The following is a 13430-nucleotide window of genomic DNA, read 5'->3' as shown; positions in this document are numbered from 1 at the left end:
TTGAACGCGCTAATCTCCGTAACTACTGGTCCGATTTAAATAATTATTTTTGTGTGGAATAGTGCATTTATCGAGGAAGGTTAGAGGCTATAAAACCTCACGCTATTACCAATAGGAGCCAAACAGAGCGGGTGAAACCGCGGGGAAGTAGCTAGTGTCACATACACACAGTACAGCACACCCAAACCCTAAACACGACACAACACAATATTTTCACAATGGTGCATCTTCAAGCTTCATCTTCATCATCATTCAAGCCACCTGTATCATACAGGTGGCTTGGCATACAAACATCATACAGGCTGTATGGTGATTGTATTGTATTTATAAGGCAAAGTACTGTCATGGAGTTTTTATGCTCACACTTCACTACATTTGAAACTGGTATATAAGGAATACAGATATCTAAAAATAAAGTTTGAACTGTCATTCTTACTTCAAAAAAGCAATCAATTCTCGGAGATATTTAGTTGTATCTACGATCTTTTATCAATTACTAAAACATTATTGTACTATTTGTATATTCAAGAAACAAATCAAGGTGAAACGTACACACACTCGGCATGTATACCGACGAGGAGCGCGCGGGCTCCCGCGTGATGCACCCCATGCCGCCAGAGTTCGTCACCTTCGTACCGTACGCGTGTTACCAGCTCCAATCCCCCTTCGAAGTCAGAGTCAACGTGGAATGGCAAGGCACGTACAGTTTACTATAGTATCGACTATTCATTGAGCTGTCATGGTCTCGTTTATTACTATTCTGTAGTGTCCTACGATGGTACAAATGATCGTAAAGCAGCTAACTGCACAAACTATTATTTGAAGGTTTATTTGCATCAAATTTTTAAATAAATACCTAATATCTGTTTTTCAAATATATTTTTCTTATAGAATCGGTGGCAAACGAGCAGACGAGGCACCTGATGGTAAGCGATCAGCCGATCAGCGCCGCCCATGGACCTATCAATTTAGTACCTATCGGTTTGCATGGTTAGTTAATACGTACAAATATGTCTGTATTGCAGACCAATACTGCGGTTTAGAGGAAAAAAAGAAGGGTAAACGAACGGGGCAGTCTCAGCGCCACCTCGCACACACGGCCACGCGGCGCGCGCTGGCCGAGCCGTCGGCCTCCGGCCTGGAACTGGGCCAAGTCCCCACCACGCACAAGTTGGCGGCGGAGGAAGGCGTGGTAGTGGTGCACGCTGTCATGGACTTCGCGGGGAACCTGATGGAGATCGCGTTCCGGCGATGCGTCACTATCCCGCGCATGCTCATCCAGGTGATGGGCTGGAGCGTGCCTCACCACGACTTGTTGTCCAGACTGACAATCCGCTGGGCAGCACTAGATGCAATAGCATTGTACGAATTCTCAAAGTTCTTGAGCAACGTGAATCTCACCGAGATTTGCCTAGACGACTCGCCCGTGAAGGGGCGCAACTACGAGGTGCTGTTGGCCGGCCCCAGCCGCCTGCGCTACCTGTCGCTGGCGCGCTGCAGCCTGGACGACGCGGACGTGGCGAGCCTGGCCAGCCACCTGGAGCACCCGCGGCCCGCCGCCGCCACGCTGGCCGTGCTGCTGCTGGCCGCCAACCGCATCGGGGACGCCGGCGCCGCCGCGCTGGCCCACGCGCTGCGCACCAACCGCACCCTGCGGTGCCTCAACCTGGCGGGCAACGCTATCTCCGACGTGGGAGCCATTACTATATTTAACACTCTCATGGAATTTCCTTTGACGGCCGACGAAATTTTAAAAAAGAGATCGCGAGTCCTCGATTTTCTAAAAATGAAGAGCGAGCTGTACGAGAGATGCGTGAGACAGTTGGTTCTGGATAAAAGTCACGACGAAATTCGGTCGAACAAGCGGCGGATGACAGTACGTCCCTCAACGAGAAGGAACAGCATGAGGGCGACGCATTCCAACAACGCCCTGCTCCAGAAGGCGGAGGCCATGGCTACCGAGCTGATGGGCGTGTTCACAGACCCCTTCAGCATCGAGCAGACGGTGACCCGCAGCGGCTACACGTACTGCATCGGCAACACTAGTCTGTGCTGGCTCAGCCTGGCCTACAACAACCTGGAGTACTCCAGCCTGGGCGCGCTGTACGAGGTGCTGGCGCACCAGCACTGGCTGGGCGCGCGCGCCACGCCCGGCCTGCTGCAGGTCAACGTCGACGGGAACCAGCTGCCCGTGGACTGCGACCACTTGTTTCTCATTGAAGATTTATTGGACAAGGCTCGGTGCTCGAAAACTAAAACAATTAAACAAGTTATCGAAAAGCTCCGCCCTGGTCGTGTCCGATCTCTCAGTTAGATTTTATTACATTTAATATTATTTATTATTAATTTAGATAGATATTATCATTATTAACTTTAACTGCATACATACATATTTAATTATAGTTTAGATATTATTGCTTAATACTTAAAAAATAATTATTTTTACTCTAAATAAATAATCTTTAACATTTTTGAGATCTATGGTTACTGTAATCACATATTTTGGTATTTGAATTGAAGTTTCACTAGACCTGTGGTGGTGATAGAATCGTTTAAACTATATAGATTGAATTATCTAACTGGTAAAATCCACATACAATAGTCAATCGACTAGGGCACAACGTTTTTCATTCAAAATTAAGATTATTTTAACAATATTTACAGATCAAAATTGTATTGTGCAACATCAAAATAATGTACAAATTAATATGAAAAAGAAAATAAATCAAGACGTGCATTGGTACCGAAAGTGTTTTAGATCGAGTACCTTTTTTTTGAGTACCTTCAAAAGGCGCCTATAACTTTTTGGGGATAAAAAACTAGGGAGTGTGGGATTTTTACCTCACTAAAACCACCCCGGTGGCCACCCTCAACACCTGTAAGGGGCACCGGGTCCTCTTAATAGACCTGCTCCAGAGCCCCACGGTGCAACGCCTGTTACGGCACATCCCTAGGGAGACGTGTGCCTCCCCTGAGCCTTACTATGCAAGTTGCACGGCAGCACGTGACCACTGTGCTGCCGTGCCTGTGACCTCAGAGAAGACGGTGTCTTCTCTGAGGTCCTCCCAATCCTGTTCAGGTACTCACCGAAGTAACCATGTCCGGTGAGCACCTGAGTGACGTAGAACACGTAGACTGATGAACTGGGTGGCTCCCTGGTCCTCGGGAGCTCATGGAACCATAGAGCCTCGGTTTTATGAGGCGCTATTTCCAAACCTAGTCCGCGAATAGAAGCCACGACTTTTGCCACCCCGAGCTCTGAAAGCCGGATAGTCTCCTCAAAGTTAGTCCCACTAGCCCTTACCAGCGTGTCATGCAAATGGTCGTGCGTAGCAAATGACATGGACATCAGCAGGAAGTTCGGCACGCAGGACCGCATCATAAGCGAGGTTCCACAATAAAGGACCCAGCACAGATCCCTGTGGAACTCCGCACGTAATCTCTCTCCGCTGAACGCTACCGTCTCAGCCCACGAAGCGAAAGTGCCGGTCGCATAGGTAGGCCCCGATAACATTTTGCAAATAGGGAGGAATTCTGTGATAAACAAGAGCCTCCCTGATTGCCTTTCAGGGGTTAGATCGAGTACCTACGAATGCAAGGCAGACTAGCCATATCAGTAGGTAGTGTTAAAGCTTATCGATACATATAAAGAAATGCCGACCGTGCTATAAGGACTACATTAAAACCTCTGTTTAAAGATTTACTTAAAATTCAGTTTATTTAGTAAGGAACCAAGTAAAATAATTAAAATTTAAAATACAAACAATTACTGAAAAATAACATATTAGTACTAAAGTTCATCAGATTAATTAGAAGAACAACAATTAATCAGAAGTCAATTATTTAAATATTAATAAGCTTTAAATAAAAACATAAGTATGCGTTAGTATACAAAGTAACAATTAATGAATTATACGAATAATAAATAAATATTAAACTCGTTAGGACATACTAAACCAATATAAGATTAAGAAACACTTATCATTACAACGAGCGACTCATACCTTCTAACGCGATAATTATCTCACTACAGCATCAAACAGAACGTAACGAGCTCCTCTACCGCACCCGAGTCTTCTAAACTCACGAGGTGCAGCACAAAACAAAACAGAACTCCCATATCGATAGCGCAGTTGCTGGTTGTGCATTATATCTCTCCATTCGAAACTACACTTTGCAACGAGCACATTGCTTCTCCAGCTTCACTGACAGACAAACAAACTAACGGACAATTCAATTTTGATGTTACAAAAGTGCTTAATTACATAAACATTATTTGGAATATAATATGCTTTGACTTAACTTTTAAATCAAGCTCAATCATTCAGCTGGCTGAGGTTGATAAAGTGATCGAAAATATGACATTTTACATCGGGCATTTTACACTCAAATTCAAATAAATCTTAATCTTACAGAACATCAAGACAACACAAGCATTAGATTGTCAAATATCTGTGAGCACTGTGTTTACATTTAGTATAGGTCCGGTGTACAGTGCGCTTTATTGTGAGTTCCTTACGTTGTTAGAAGTACGCTTTTCTTCAGTTTTAGAGGAATTGTCGGACGCCGGTGTTGGCTGCGCCGCGGGCTGCAGTGGCCCTTGGGTGGTCGCACTCGAGCCAAAATGGGTCCTCTTTGTCTTGGCTTGTTTCAGCCGCGTCTCACGCACCAGCTCGGGAGTTGGTGGCCGTCGCACTGGTTGTGTCGAAGCCATGCGGAGGTGCGCGTACAACGGGATCTGCATCCAAATATGTAATTGAATAAATCACAATCAAGTTATTGCACCTAAAATAAGCTCAGTTAACTGTGATTATATTAAAGGTACTGACCGTATTTAACGACGTGTCGAGTTTGATGATATCTATCGGATCTGGTCTTCGTGGTAGCGAGAAATAATGTCCAAGCAACGGCTCGTCGGGTGCCTGGCCGTAGGTCTTGGTCTTGAGCTCTTGCTCTGTGATGTCGCGCAGCTTGTCCACCACCTTCTGCCCGGGCACGTAGCGCGACACGTGGCCGCTGCGCCACACCTGCAGACATAACCTTGTTCACTGCCGCCCCGATCACATTTTGAGGCGGCATGTCACCCCAGGCCGGTACTATACCTTGAACGTGGTGAAGCTTGCGATCTTCCTCACATCGGGTGGGAACCGTGGCACCTCGAGAGACCACGGCAGGAAGCTGCCCAGCGTCTGCAGGTACTCGCCTGACAGACGCCACACTCGGACGCTGTAGTCCGAACTGCCGCTGTATGTTTAAAAAATCACTTATTGCCCAGTAATGGTGTAGCTACAGTCCGGTATGTTATTTTATGGTAGTAGGTTTAACAACACGGGATGGGAATGGGACTCGCTACAGAACTGGTGAAAAGTTGATGTAGGTAAAGAAAGCCATCTGCACCTCCGCTTACTGCTTCTTGGTTTAAAATATGTGACATTATGCTAAATTAATACATAAATAATAGGAACAGATCCAAATAGAACCAGATTCATACATTGGAACTACGATAGAGAATTTTTCATCGTGCTACAATTTGAGGAATAACCATCTCCTCGCTTCGTTGTAAGACAATCTGACGGACAATTCTATTTTGACGTTTAATTTCCTTTATAATATGGAAATAAATGCTTTGACTTTGAAGCCTCATATTATATTTTTTAAATAGTTTTGCCCGTAACTTCGTCCGTGTAATTAAAAAAGTCTATTCGTTCCGGAAATTAGTCTGTGCAAACTGTTTGACTAATTGACTATGCCTATGTATATATTGTCCCGTGTTATATTTTCAAATCAATAGGTTACTTCCGGTATTTCTTGAGCTCCTTACCTGAAGAAAAGTTTAAGTTCGTCCATGTAAGCAATAGAGGTAACGCAGCGGAGGTGTGCGCGGTAGCTGTTCAGCAGCAGCGGCTTGGGCTGGTCGCGCACACTGCGCTTGGCGCGGCCCTCGATGCGGTCCCGCCACAGGAACGGGAACATCAGGCGCAGCCGCGGCATGTTGATGTGTACCTACATATTATACCTAATTGGTAGTTTATACTTTTATTTTCGAAAATACTCTCTATTTTATTTGTGGGGTATGATACGGGTCGGTCGCGCAAACTGATCACCTGATGATGTCTCCCATGGACACCAGCAACATCAGAACAGGAACAGATGCGTTGCCAGTCTTTCAAAGGGCGCTCTTGTCTTGAAGGTCGACGTATCGGTTTGGAAATACGGTGATACCTAGTTCATTCCACAGTTTTGTAGTGTGAGGCAGAATTTTCACGAGAAGCGCACTGTTGCGCAGCCAACTACCAAAAGCAAGGGGATGAAATTGGAATCGATAATTTGTATTAAAGTTACATTGTCATCGTTCTGTCCTGGGATACCATATATAGCCAAGAACTCAAGAAAACTGTCCTTCGCCCACTTTACATAGTTTACAGTCTAAGTTGTTACCCATGTCAGTTACTGTAAAACAGTACCTAACTATTATTAATTTTCATTCGGAATTACTTTAGAGCAGCTAAAAGTTGTTCAGAAACTGACCGTGGTATTTGTGAGGTAATTAGTCATCAGCCACACTTTAATGTAGCCCAGTGTGGTGCCGGTGAAGAGGAACTCGTTGTCAATATCAGTGGCCAGACAGGACACGTAGTCGCCCTCCGAGTGGACGGCGTGGAAGGATCCTTGGTACCCGCCCGCCGAGTGGTCCGACCAACCCTGTATCTTGCCATTCTCCAGGGAGAGCATTAGAGAAGCTAGAACATGGTAATGAAACCTATCAATGGCTATATTTGCCACTTAAGACTTATTGATATTATTTTAAAATCAATATTAATATTTTCTACTGACCGACGTGTGCATGTTGCGGCCGTGTCTCCAGAAAGATCATGGCGTGCACGGCGAGGAGACGCATGCTCTGCTCGCGGCCCGACATGGTCACACCCGCGGATATACGGCGCTCCGTCGCCTTCTTGATGGCTGCTGTCGGGTCCACGTTGTCGCGTGAAGTACTGTTTTAGGTAAATAACAATTAAATGTTACAGTTCGCCCACTTAATACGGAAGCAATGCATTTATAATGATATTACTGGAGTGCTTTTGGTAACTGTCTCTAACCGTCTAAGCGCCCAGGCTGCGGGGCGAGTCGCACTCACCCGAGCCTCCGTTGTGGTGTTTGCCTTTTTGACTTCATTTCCAGTTTATCTGCAGTAAGCGGCTTGGTCGAGTCGCGCTTGCTGAAGTGCATCTTGATGCGAAGCGTCGGCTCCGTGCACGAGAAGCGCCTTGATGAAACAAATTATATTATTGATTCTTAGAGATGAGATATGCAAACTTACTTAACTGGTGCTATTTACCTGTAGGGCTGGCCGGTCTCCAGCTTCCACAGGACCAGCTCGGAGTTGTAGCTGGAGGTGGCCAGCGACAGCGGCGGCCGCACCGCTGAGGCCAGTACATCGTCCGTGTGCCGTATCTCCCAGCTTTTACCATGCATTGCCATACCACTATCCTCGAATTCTATCAGGTGCTTGTTCCAACCTACTGCTAGAATTCTGAATCATACATTAACAAACACATTAGTGTGGTCTGTTAGGTTACGTATACTTGTACACATACATAAAAATCAAATCTCAATAAAACGGTTGGATCAATTTGAGGCTGGACCGAGTTTTGTAAATACGACCGTATACGAGCGTTTGCACTGCACTGAGATGTATGTCGAAGAACTACTACAGATAAGTGAAGTATCTCACCTGCCCTCCACCCAGAAGCAGTCGGTGACTTCGCACATGTGCTGGATGGTCATCACTCTCATGCAAGCCCCAGTGTTGAAATTCCACACCTACACAATCCCATATACTACATACACATATCATTTAGGCGCAACGTACCTCCGTTATTAGGAGTACATATGTATTAATAGATCGAACCTTAAGTTCTCCGGTTCTGGCGCCTGTCAGCAGCAACTGGTAGCCAGGGTCGAAGCAGGCGGCAGTAATCTCCACCGGGACCTGTTCGCCGTGCATGTGGCGCACGTGCGCGTCGCGGATCAGCACGTTGCGTTTACCTGGATGGTTTGTTTTTTGGTTTCTGATTTCCTTTTACTTACTGTAGTTTATAATCATTATGAAAGACGTATAATATAAAGTCGTAGATAGTTTAATCTACGAATAAAATCAATTTCTCGTAAATTCTGTAGAACTTACCTGTAACCGGATTCCAGTTGATGATGATGCTGTCCATGCCGCACGAAATAATCACTTTGAACAGCGGATTGTATAGGATCCTGGAGACTGCTCGAGCGTGGGTGTTGCCGTCGGTGTGCAGCGGGTTCAGCTGCTCGTCCAGCACTACGACAGCTATCTTTATGCAAGCCAGGACGAATTCCCTGGTGGCAGGATTGTACACCGCAGATATCGGCGACCGCTCACCTACCACAGCTGGGATGTCGATGTACGTCTGCGAACAAGAGTGTGCGGATACTACTTTCACACGGAGAGCAAGCACCTACTTACTAATTTCGAATAACACCCATTTAATCTATGACTGTGAGAGAAAGATATAGATTAGAGTACTTAAGACTCAAACACTTCCTCTCGGGCGGGAGGAGATACTTGATCAGTATGATGAGTTTCCCTTCCTAACAAAATAGGACTGTGTGACATTGGCATGTGACTGAAACATATTTATTTGTCGTCTATTTGAAGAGTTCGCGTGACTAAAGGTTTACCTGAATGCACGTTTGACTCGGTATATCCCACACTTTGATAGTTCTATCACGCGATAGCGAGTAGATGGTCTGCCCTTTGTTCTCCAGTACTATGCAGGTGACGGCAGCGTGGTGTCCCACGAACAACACGTTGGCTTTGGCCGGCACGAACGGGTTCCACACCCGGACCGCACAGTCAGGACCTCCCGTCACCAACACGTGTTTCTGTTCTTCAAATGCGAAGCATTGAATACCCTATGAAAGAACATTACACATAAAATGACAGATAACATACATCAGTAGCCTCTATTGCTCTTTGTCAAAAACTTATAAAAATGTGTTTTATCTGATTCTGCTTGGTGATTTGAACTTATAGCGCAATGACTAATATGGCCTGCAACGGCACCTATACACGCCATACACATGCATATCTTATAGAAGAAGGTAATAAGTACAACTTATAGTACCGTGTCATATTTTGTGAGATCGCTAGTCGATTTTCGACTTGGATTGTACATACTAAGTTACTACTGCATATTGTCGCTGCGCGGCGGTAGGTTTAAAGATGTTTAAAAGCTGCTGAACCTGTACGACCTATACTGACCTTATCTACTCTAAACATGTTGTGTGTCTTGGAGCCGGATATATCGCACATGAGGAGCGAGTCGCTGCAGGTGGCGCAGGAGACCACGCAGTGCAGCGACTCGTAGTACGACACCTGCCGCACCCACTCTCCGTGCATACGCCCTAGATCTACTAACCGCAGCTCTGGAAGCATCTTAGGCTGCAACCAAGACACAGGGTTCAGATTAATATCAAAACTTAGATTAAAACTGTGGAAAGATACATAAATAATACAATCACCCGTCTTTGCAGATCCACGTGTCGCAATGATATTAACGCTCGACCAGCCTCATTCCTGAAGGGTCCCCGTAGAACTGGCGAGAACAGCAGCACCCGCACGTTGCCCCCCACGTCTCCGCAGACTAACATGCAGTTTTCATTAATGTCTGTACTGAAGCGATAATACATTGTGCAGATCTGTGAATTGTACGTTAAAATGAACCCAACCGGAGACATAGTCAATTAAAAGCTAATATATTAACTAAAGTAAGAGAAAGGTAGAGAGAGACACAAAAATTATGCTTTCTCACCATATAATCCCAGCTGGTGATAATAATTTTTAATGTGAAAGTTTTAGCAATGCAGTCGTAGAAGCGCAGGTCTCTCTCGGTGGAGCTGGTGACGATGATGTTCACGTCGGGCATGCACACCATGTCCGTCACCCATGTTGTGCGGACTTTCAGATGCGCTTAGGGAGATAAATTAACAGAATCAATAAACCGTATAATTCACTCAAGTTAGTATGGTCTCAGGTCTCACGATGTTTATTTTATTACACAAATAAAGAAAATGACATAAAAGCAACCTATTATAGGTACATAATATTAGAAGGTTTAACAGTTCGAACATGAGTGAGAAAATTGTTCGATTTGTTTGGTACAAACATTTAAATACCTACTTAACATGAGTGAATTGAGTGAGATTATATTTCTATTAATAAATTATAATGTAGCTGAATAGTATGATTTGTCTATTTACGGCTCGAGGAGAAGGCAGTCCTCAGCAGCTTCATGTCCAGAGACCACCAGTTGACCATGCCGTCGCGGCTCGCCGTTATGTACATGCCCTGCATCGGATCCTTTTTTCGGTCCTGTTCGTGTAATACATCAATATTTTAGATCTTTTAAATGACTTTGGCACTCCATACGAGGATTCGTGATGCATCGTACCTAAGTGCGTTTACCTCTCGACCAGTGAGGCAGTGTGGTGAGTAGGGACTACAAGTATGGACAATGAAATCATAAGGGCTGTCTGTTGGTAGAACTGTATCCGAGTACGATGAACACTTCTTGCTGAGACTTGTTAACCGTTCACAAGGGCCGACGTTAGACATACTTTGATGACGGACGGGGCAAGAAGTTGCTTCGATGATTACAATCACGGGTGGAAAAACCGAAACAGACATGTTACCCTTTTTTGCCTGCCTTGCCTTGCTGGTAGTTTATATTCGAATAATTTACCTTATCGACGTCGGGACAGAAGCATATCCTAGATATCGGGTGCCTGTGCTCCGAGCGCATGATGACGGGCAGCCCCATGATGGGCGGCTGCAAGGACTCCCGCTGGTTTTCCGCGTCGTTTCCGAAGTAACCGAGGATCAGGTGTGACACTAACTCGTCCCAGTCGACGAAGCCCGTACGACTTGTGTTCATCTAATCATTAAGACGAATCAAGAATGAAGATATACCTGTTTCACAGTGTATCGAGTAAATATAATGCAGACATTGGAATTTCATAATATTGTGGCTGAGCCTAATAACACTAGTAGTTTACATAGTTGTTAGTCAAGTAAGATTTTATATTAACTTTTAAGAAAAGTATATTGAATTCCTCATCGTCGTACTCCACATTTAGCAGAGACTTGAGCGTGTCCCGGAACTCGAGCGGCATCATTTGGTTGTTGAAGGCCTGGCTGAAGGCCTCCCTCATCTTGAGCATGTCTTCAATGGAGCACTTGTCGTGCAGCGGCACGTTGCGGTACACGGCGGCCAGCCGAGTCATCGCGGTCGGGCTGCCCTCCGAGTACGTCGACGACACATTAGACTTCATTATTTCACCCTCCATCCTTATCTTAAAACTAATTAAATTATTATATAAATATTAAAACAATATCTTAAAATAAAATTATCAACGATTTATGTATGGTAACTACAAATGTCATAAGAACAACAATCTGAAAATTAACATTGACAACAAAACTGCCGTCAAAACTAATAAAATAATAAGAAAAAGGTTGGAAATGAACTCGATCGCAGTCCGCCATGTCATTGGTTGCGAGAATAATCTCGACCAACGACGTCGGGCGAGAATGCGATCGACATGTCGACAATCAATAACCTCGTGAGCCAAGTCAAGATATTTTAGTTATTTATCTTTCTCAGCTTTCACGAGGTTCTCCTCATGGGGGATGGTGACATATTTTTATTTTTTGTAATGGAATGTAAACGAGCAGACAAGTCACCTGATGGTAAGCAATCGCCGCCACCCATAGACGCTCGAAACACCAGGGGCGTTACAAGAGCGTTGCCGGCCTTTTGGGGGTTAGGAATTTAAGGGTTGTTAGGAAATCGGGTATTGGGAAGATTGGGAAGGGAGGATTTGGGCCTCCGATAACCTCACTTACACAATGAAACAAAATGCAAGAGTTGTTTCAAGTCTGTTTTCTGTGAGGCCGTGGTACTCCGTTCGAGCCGGGCCTTTCGTAACGAAGCATGGCTCTCTCACACTTAAATCGATTGTCATCATAACATTACAACATTCTCTATATTTATTTAAAATTCTCTAAATTTACATTTTTAAATAATATTTAAAACATACAATATAAAATAATATTTAAAAATATAAAAATAGGAGCCGACCAGTAGCGGGAACATGGTCCAAGCTACCGGTGGTTAGGGCTCCAGAGACAGAAACCTCCTCACAATACGTGCCGTTTCGAGGAGTACTGCCTTCTGCATCAGGCCCTTGATCCATCCGCCCAACCCCAGCCTCCTAAGGTGATTGTCGAGGCTGTTGGGTATTAATCCGTTGGCCGACACGACTATCGGCACAATGATAGCCGAATCCACACTCCACATGTCGACAACCTCGTGAGCCAAGTCAAGATATTTTATTTGTTTATCTTTTTCAGCTTTCACGAGGTTCTCGTCATGAGGGATGGTGATATCGATTATCATCGTGCGGCGCGCTTGCCGATCTATCACCACTATATCAGGTTTATTGGCTACAATAGTCCTGTCAGTGATGATAGATCGATCCCAGTACAACGTGATATGGCCGTTTTCGAGAACTGGATCGGGCACATACTTGTAGTATGGAACCTCAAACTCAACAAGTTGATAGTGCAAAGCAAGTTGCTGGTGGATAATCTTGGCCACCTGATTATGTCTATGCAAATATTCACCATTAGAGATGTGCCGTTCCCGGTAATATTCCCCGAGGTGGGAATATTGGTGGGAATATTGCCGGCAATATTCCCGGGAGTGGAAATATTGGGGAATATTGCTTAATTGCAAGTCAAATTAACCTCGAAAACGGTGTTTAATACTTGAAATTAGCATTTAAAGACCACAGTGTACATTATATACAATAATGTATTGTTTTGGGTAAAATTGCCAATATTCCCAGCAATTTTGGGCAATATTCCCGGTAATTTACCGGGAATATTCCCAATGTTGCCGGGCACGATAGCGAATACAAGAAATAACCATTAATATTAATCTATGAATTGAAGATCGGTGGGTATTGAATAAAAGGCACAAATAGAATCAATTCTTTTAATGTTTTTCTGGTTTCCAACGTCAAATCACATAACCAAAACGTTATCAAAACTACAAATTATAAAAAAATAACATTATTTTAATACACAAATTCGTGACAAAATACGATGCACCTCTGTATTATCCAATGATGTTCCGGTATTATCAGTCACTGATGGCAATTGTGTCACTATAGTCGTACTGGAAGAAGCACCGGAGGTACAAGATACATTGTCCACTGTTTTTTTATCGAAGTCATTCTTAATTTCGACCGGTGCTTTATTGCACTTTGTTACATGACGTGCAAATTTTGTTGCATTTTTAAATGCATACACTGTATCACAATATTTACAAGTA

The 13430-nt window shown here is 44.4% G+C and overlaps 2 protein-coding genes across 2 annotated transcripts; one reads left to right on the top strand and one right to left on the bottom strand.

Annotated features, from left to right (window-relative positions):
* Positions 1 to 401: 401 nt before the first annotated feature.
* On the top strand, positions 402 to 2379 carry LOC118265367 (uncharacterized). The gene is made up of 2 exons (XM_035578202.2): positions 402 to 696; positions 1026 to 2379. Exons 1-2 carry the CDS (start codon positions 564 to 566, stop codon positions 2312 to 2314), a joined length of 1422 nt encoding a protein of 473 aa, XP_035434095.2. The 5' UTR covers positions 402 to 563; the 3' UTR covers positions 2315 to 2379.
* A 1428-nt stretch (positions 2380 to 3807) lies between these two features.
* Positions 3808 to 11481, bottom strand: LOC118265210 (WD repeat-containing protein on Y chromosome-like). The gene is made up of 18 exons (XM_035578005.2): positions 11122 to 11481; positions 10776 to 10967; positions 10294 to 10405; positions 9846 to 10003; positions 9556 to 9732; positions 9296 to 9475; positions 8713 to 8946; positions 8189 to 8441; positions 7913 to 8049; positions 7736 to 7824; positions 7340 to 7534; positions 7139 to 7267; positions 6835 to 6995; positions 6529 to 6740; positions 5822 to 6003; positions 5103 to 5244; positions 4830 to 5027; positions 3808 to 4738 (listed from the first exon to the last, which is right to left on the bottom strand). The coding sequence occupies exons 1-18, from the start codon at positions 11377 to 11379 to the stop codon at positions 4502 to 4504; spliced, it is 3246 nt and encodes a 1081-aa protein (XP_035433898.2). The 5' UTR covers positions 11380 to 11481; the 3' UTR covers positions 3808 to 4501.
* Between the last annotated feature and the right edge of the window lie 1949 nt (positions 11482 to 13430).

The sequence above is a fragment of the Spodoptera frugiperda genome, chromosome 28, assembly GCF_023101765.2.
Source record: "Spodoptera frugiperda isolate SF20-4 chromosome 28, AGI-APGP_CSIRO_Sfru_2.0, whole genome shotgun sequence".
Classification (NCBI taxonomy): Eukaryota; Metazoa; Arthropoda; class Insecta; order Lepidoptera; family Noctuidae; genus Spodoptera; species Spodoptera frugiperda.
This window is presented reverse-complemented; position numbering and strand designations above follow the sequence as displayed.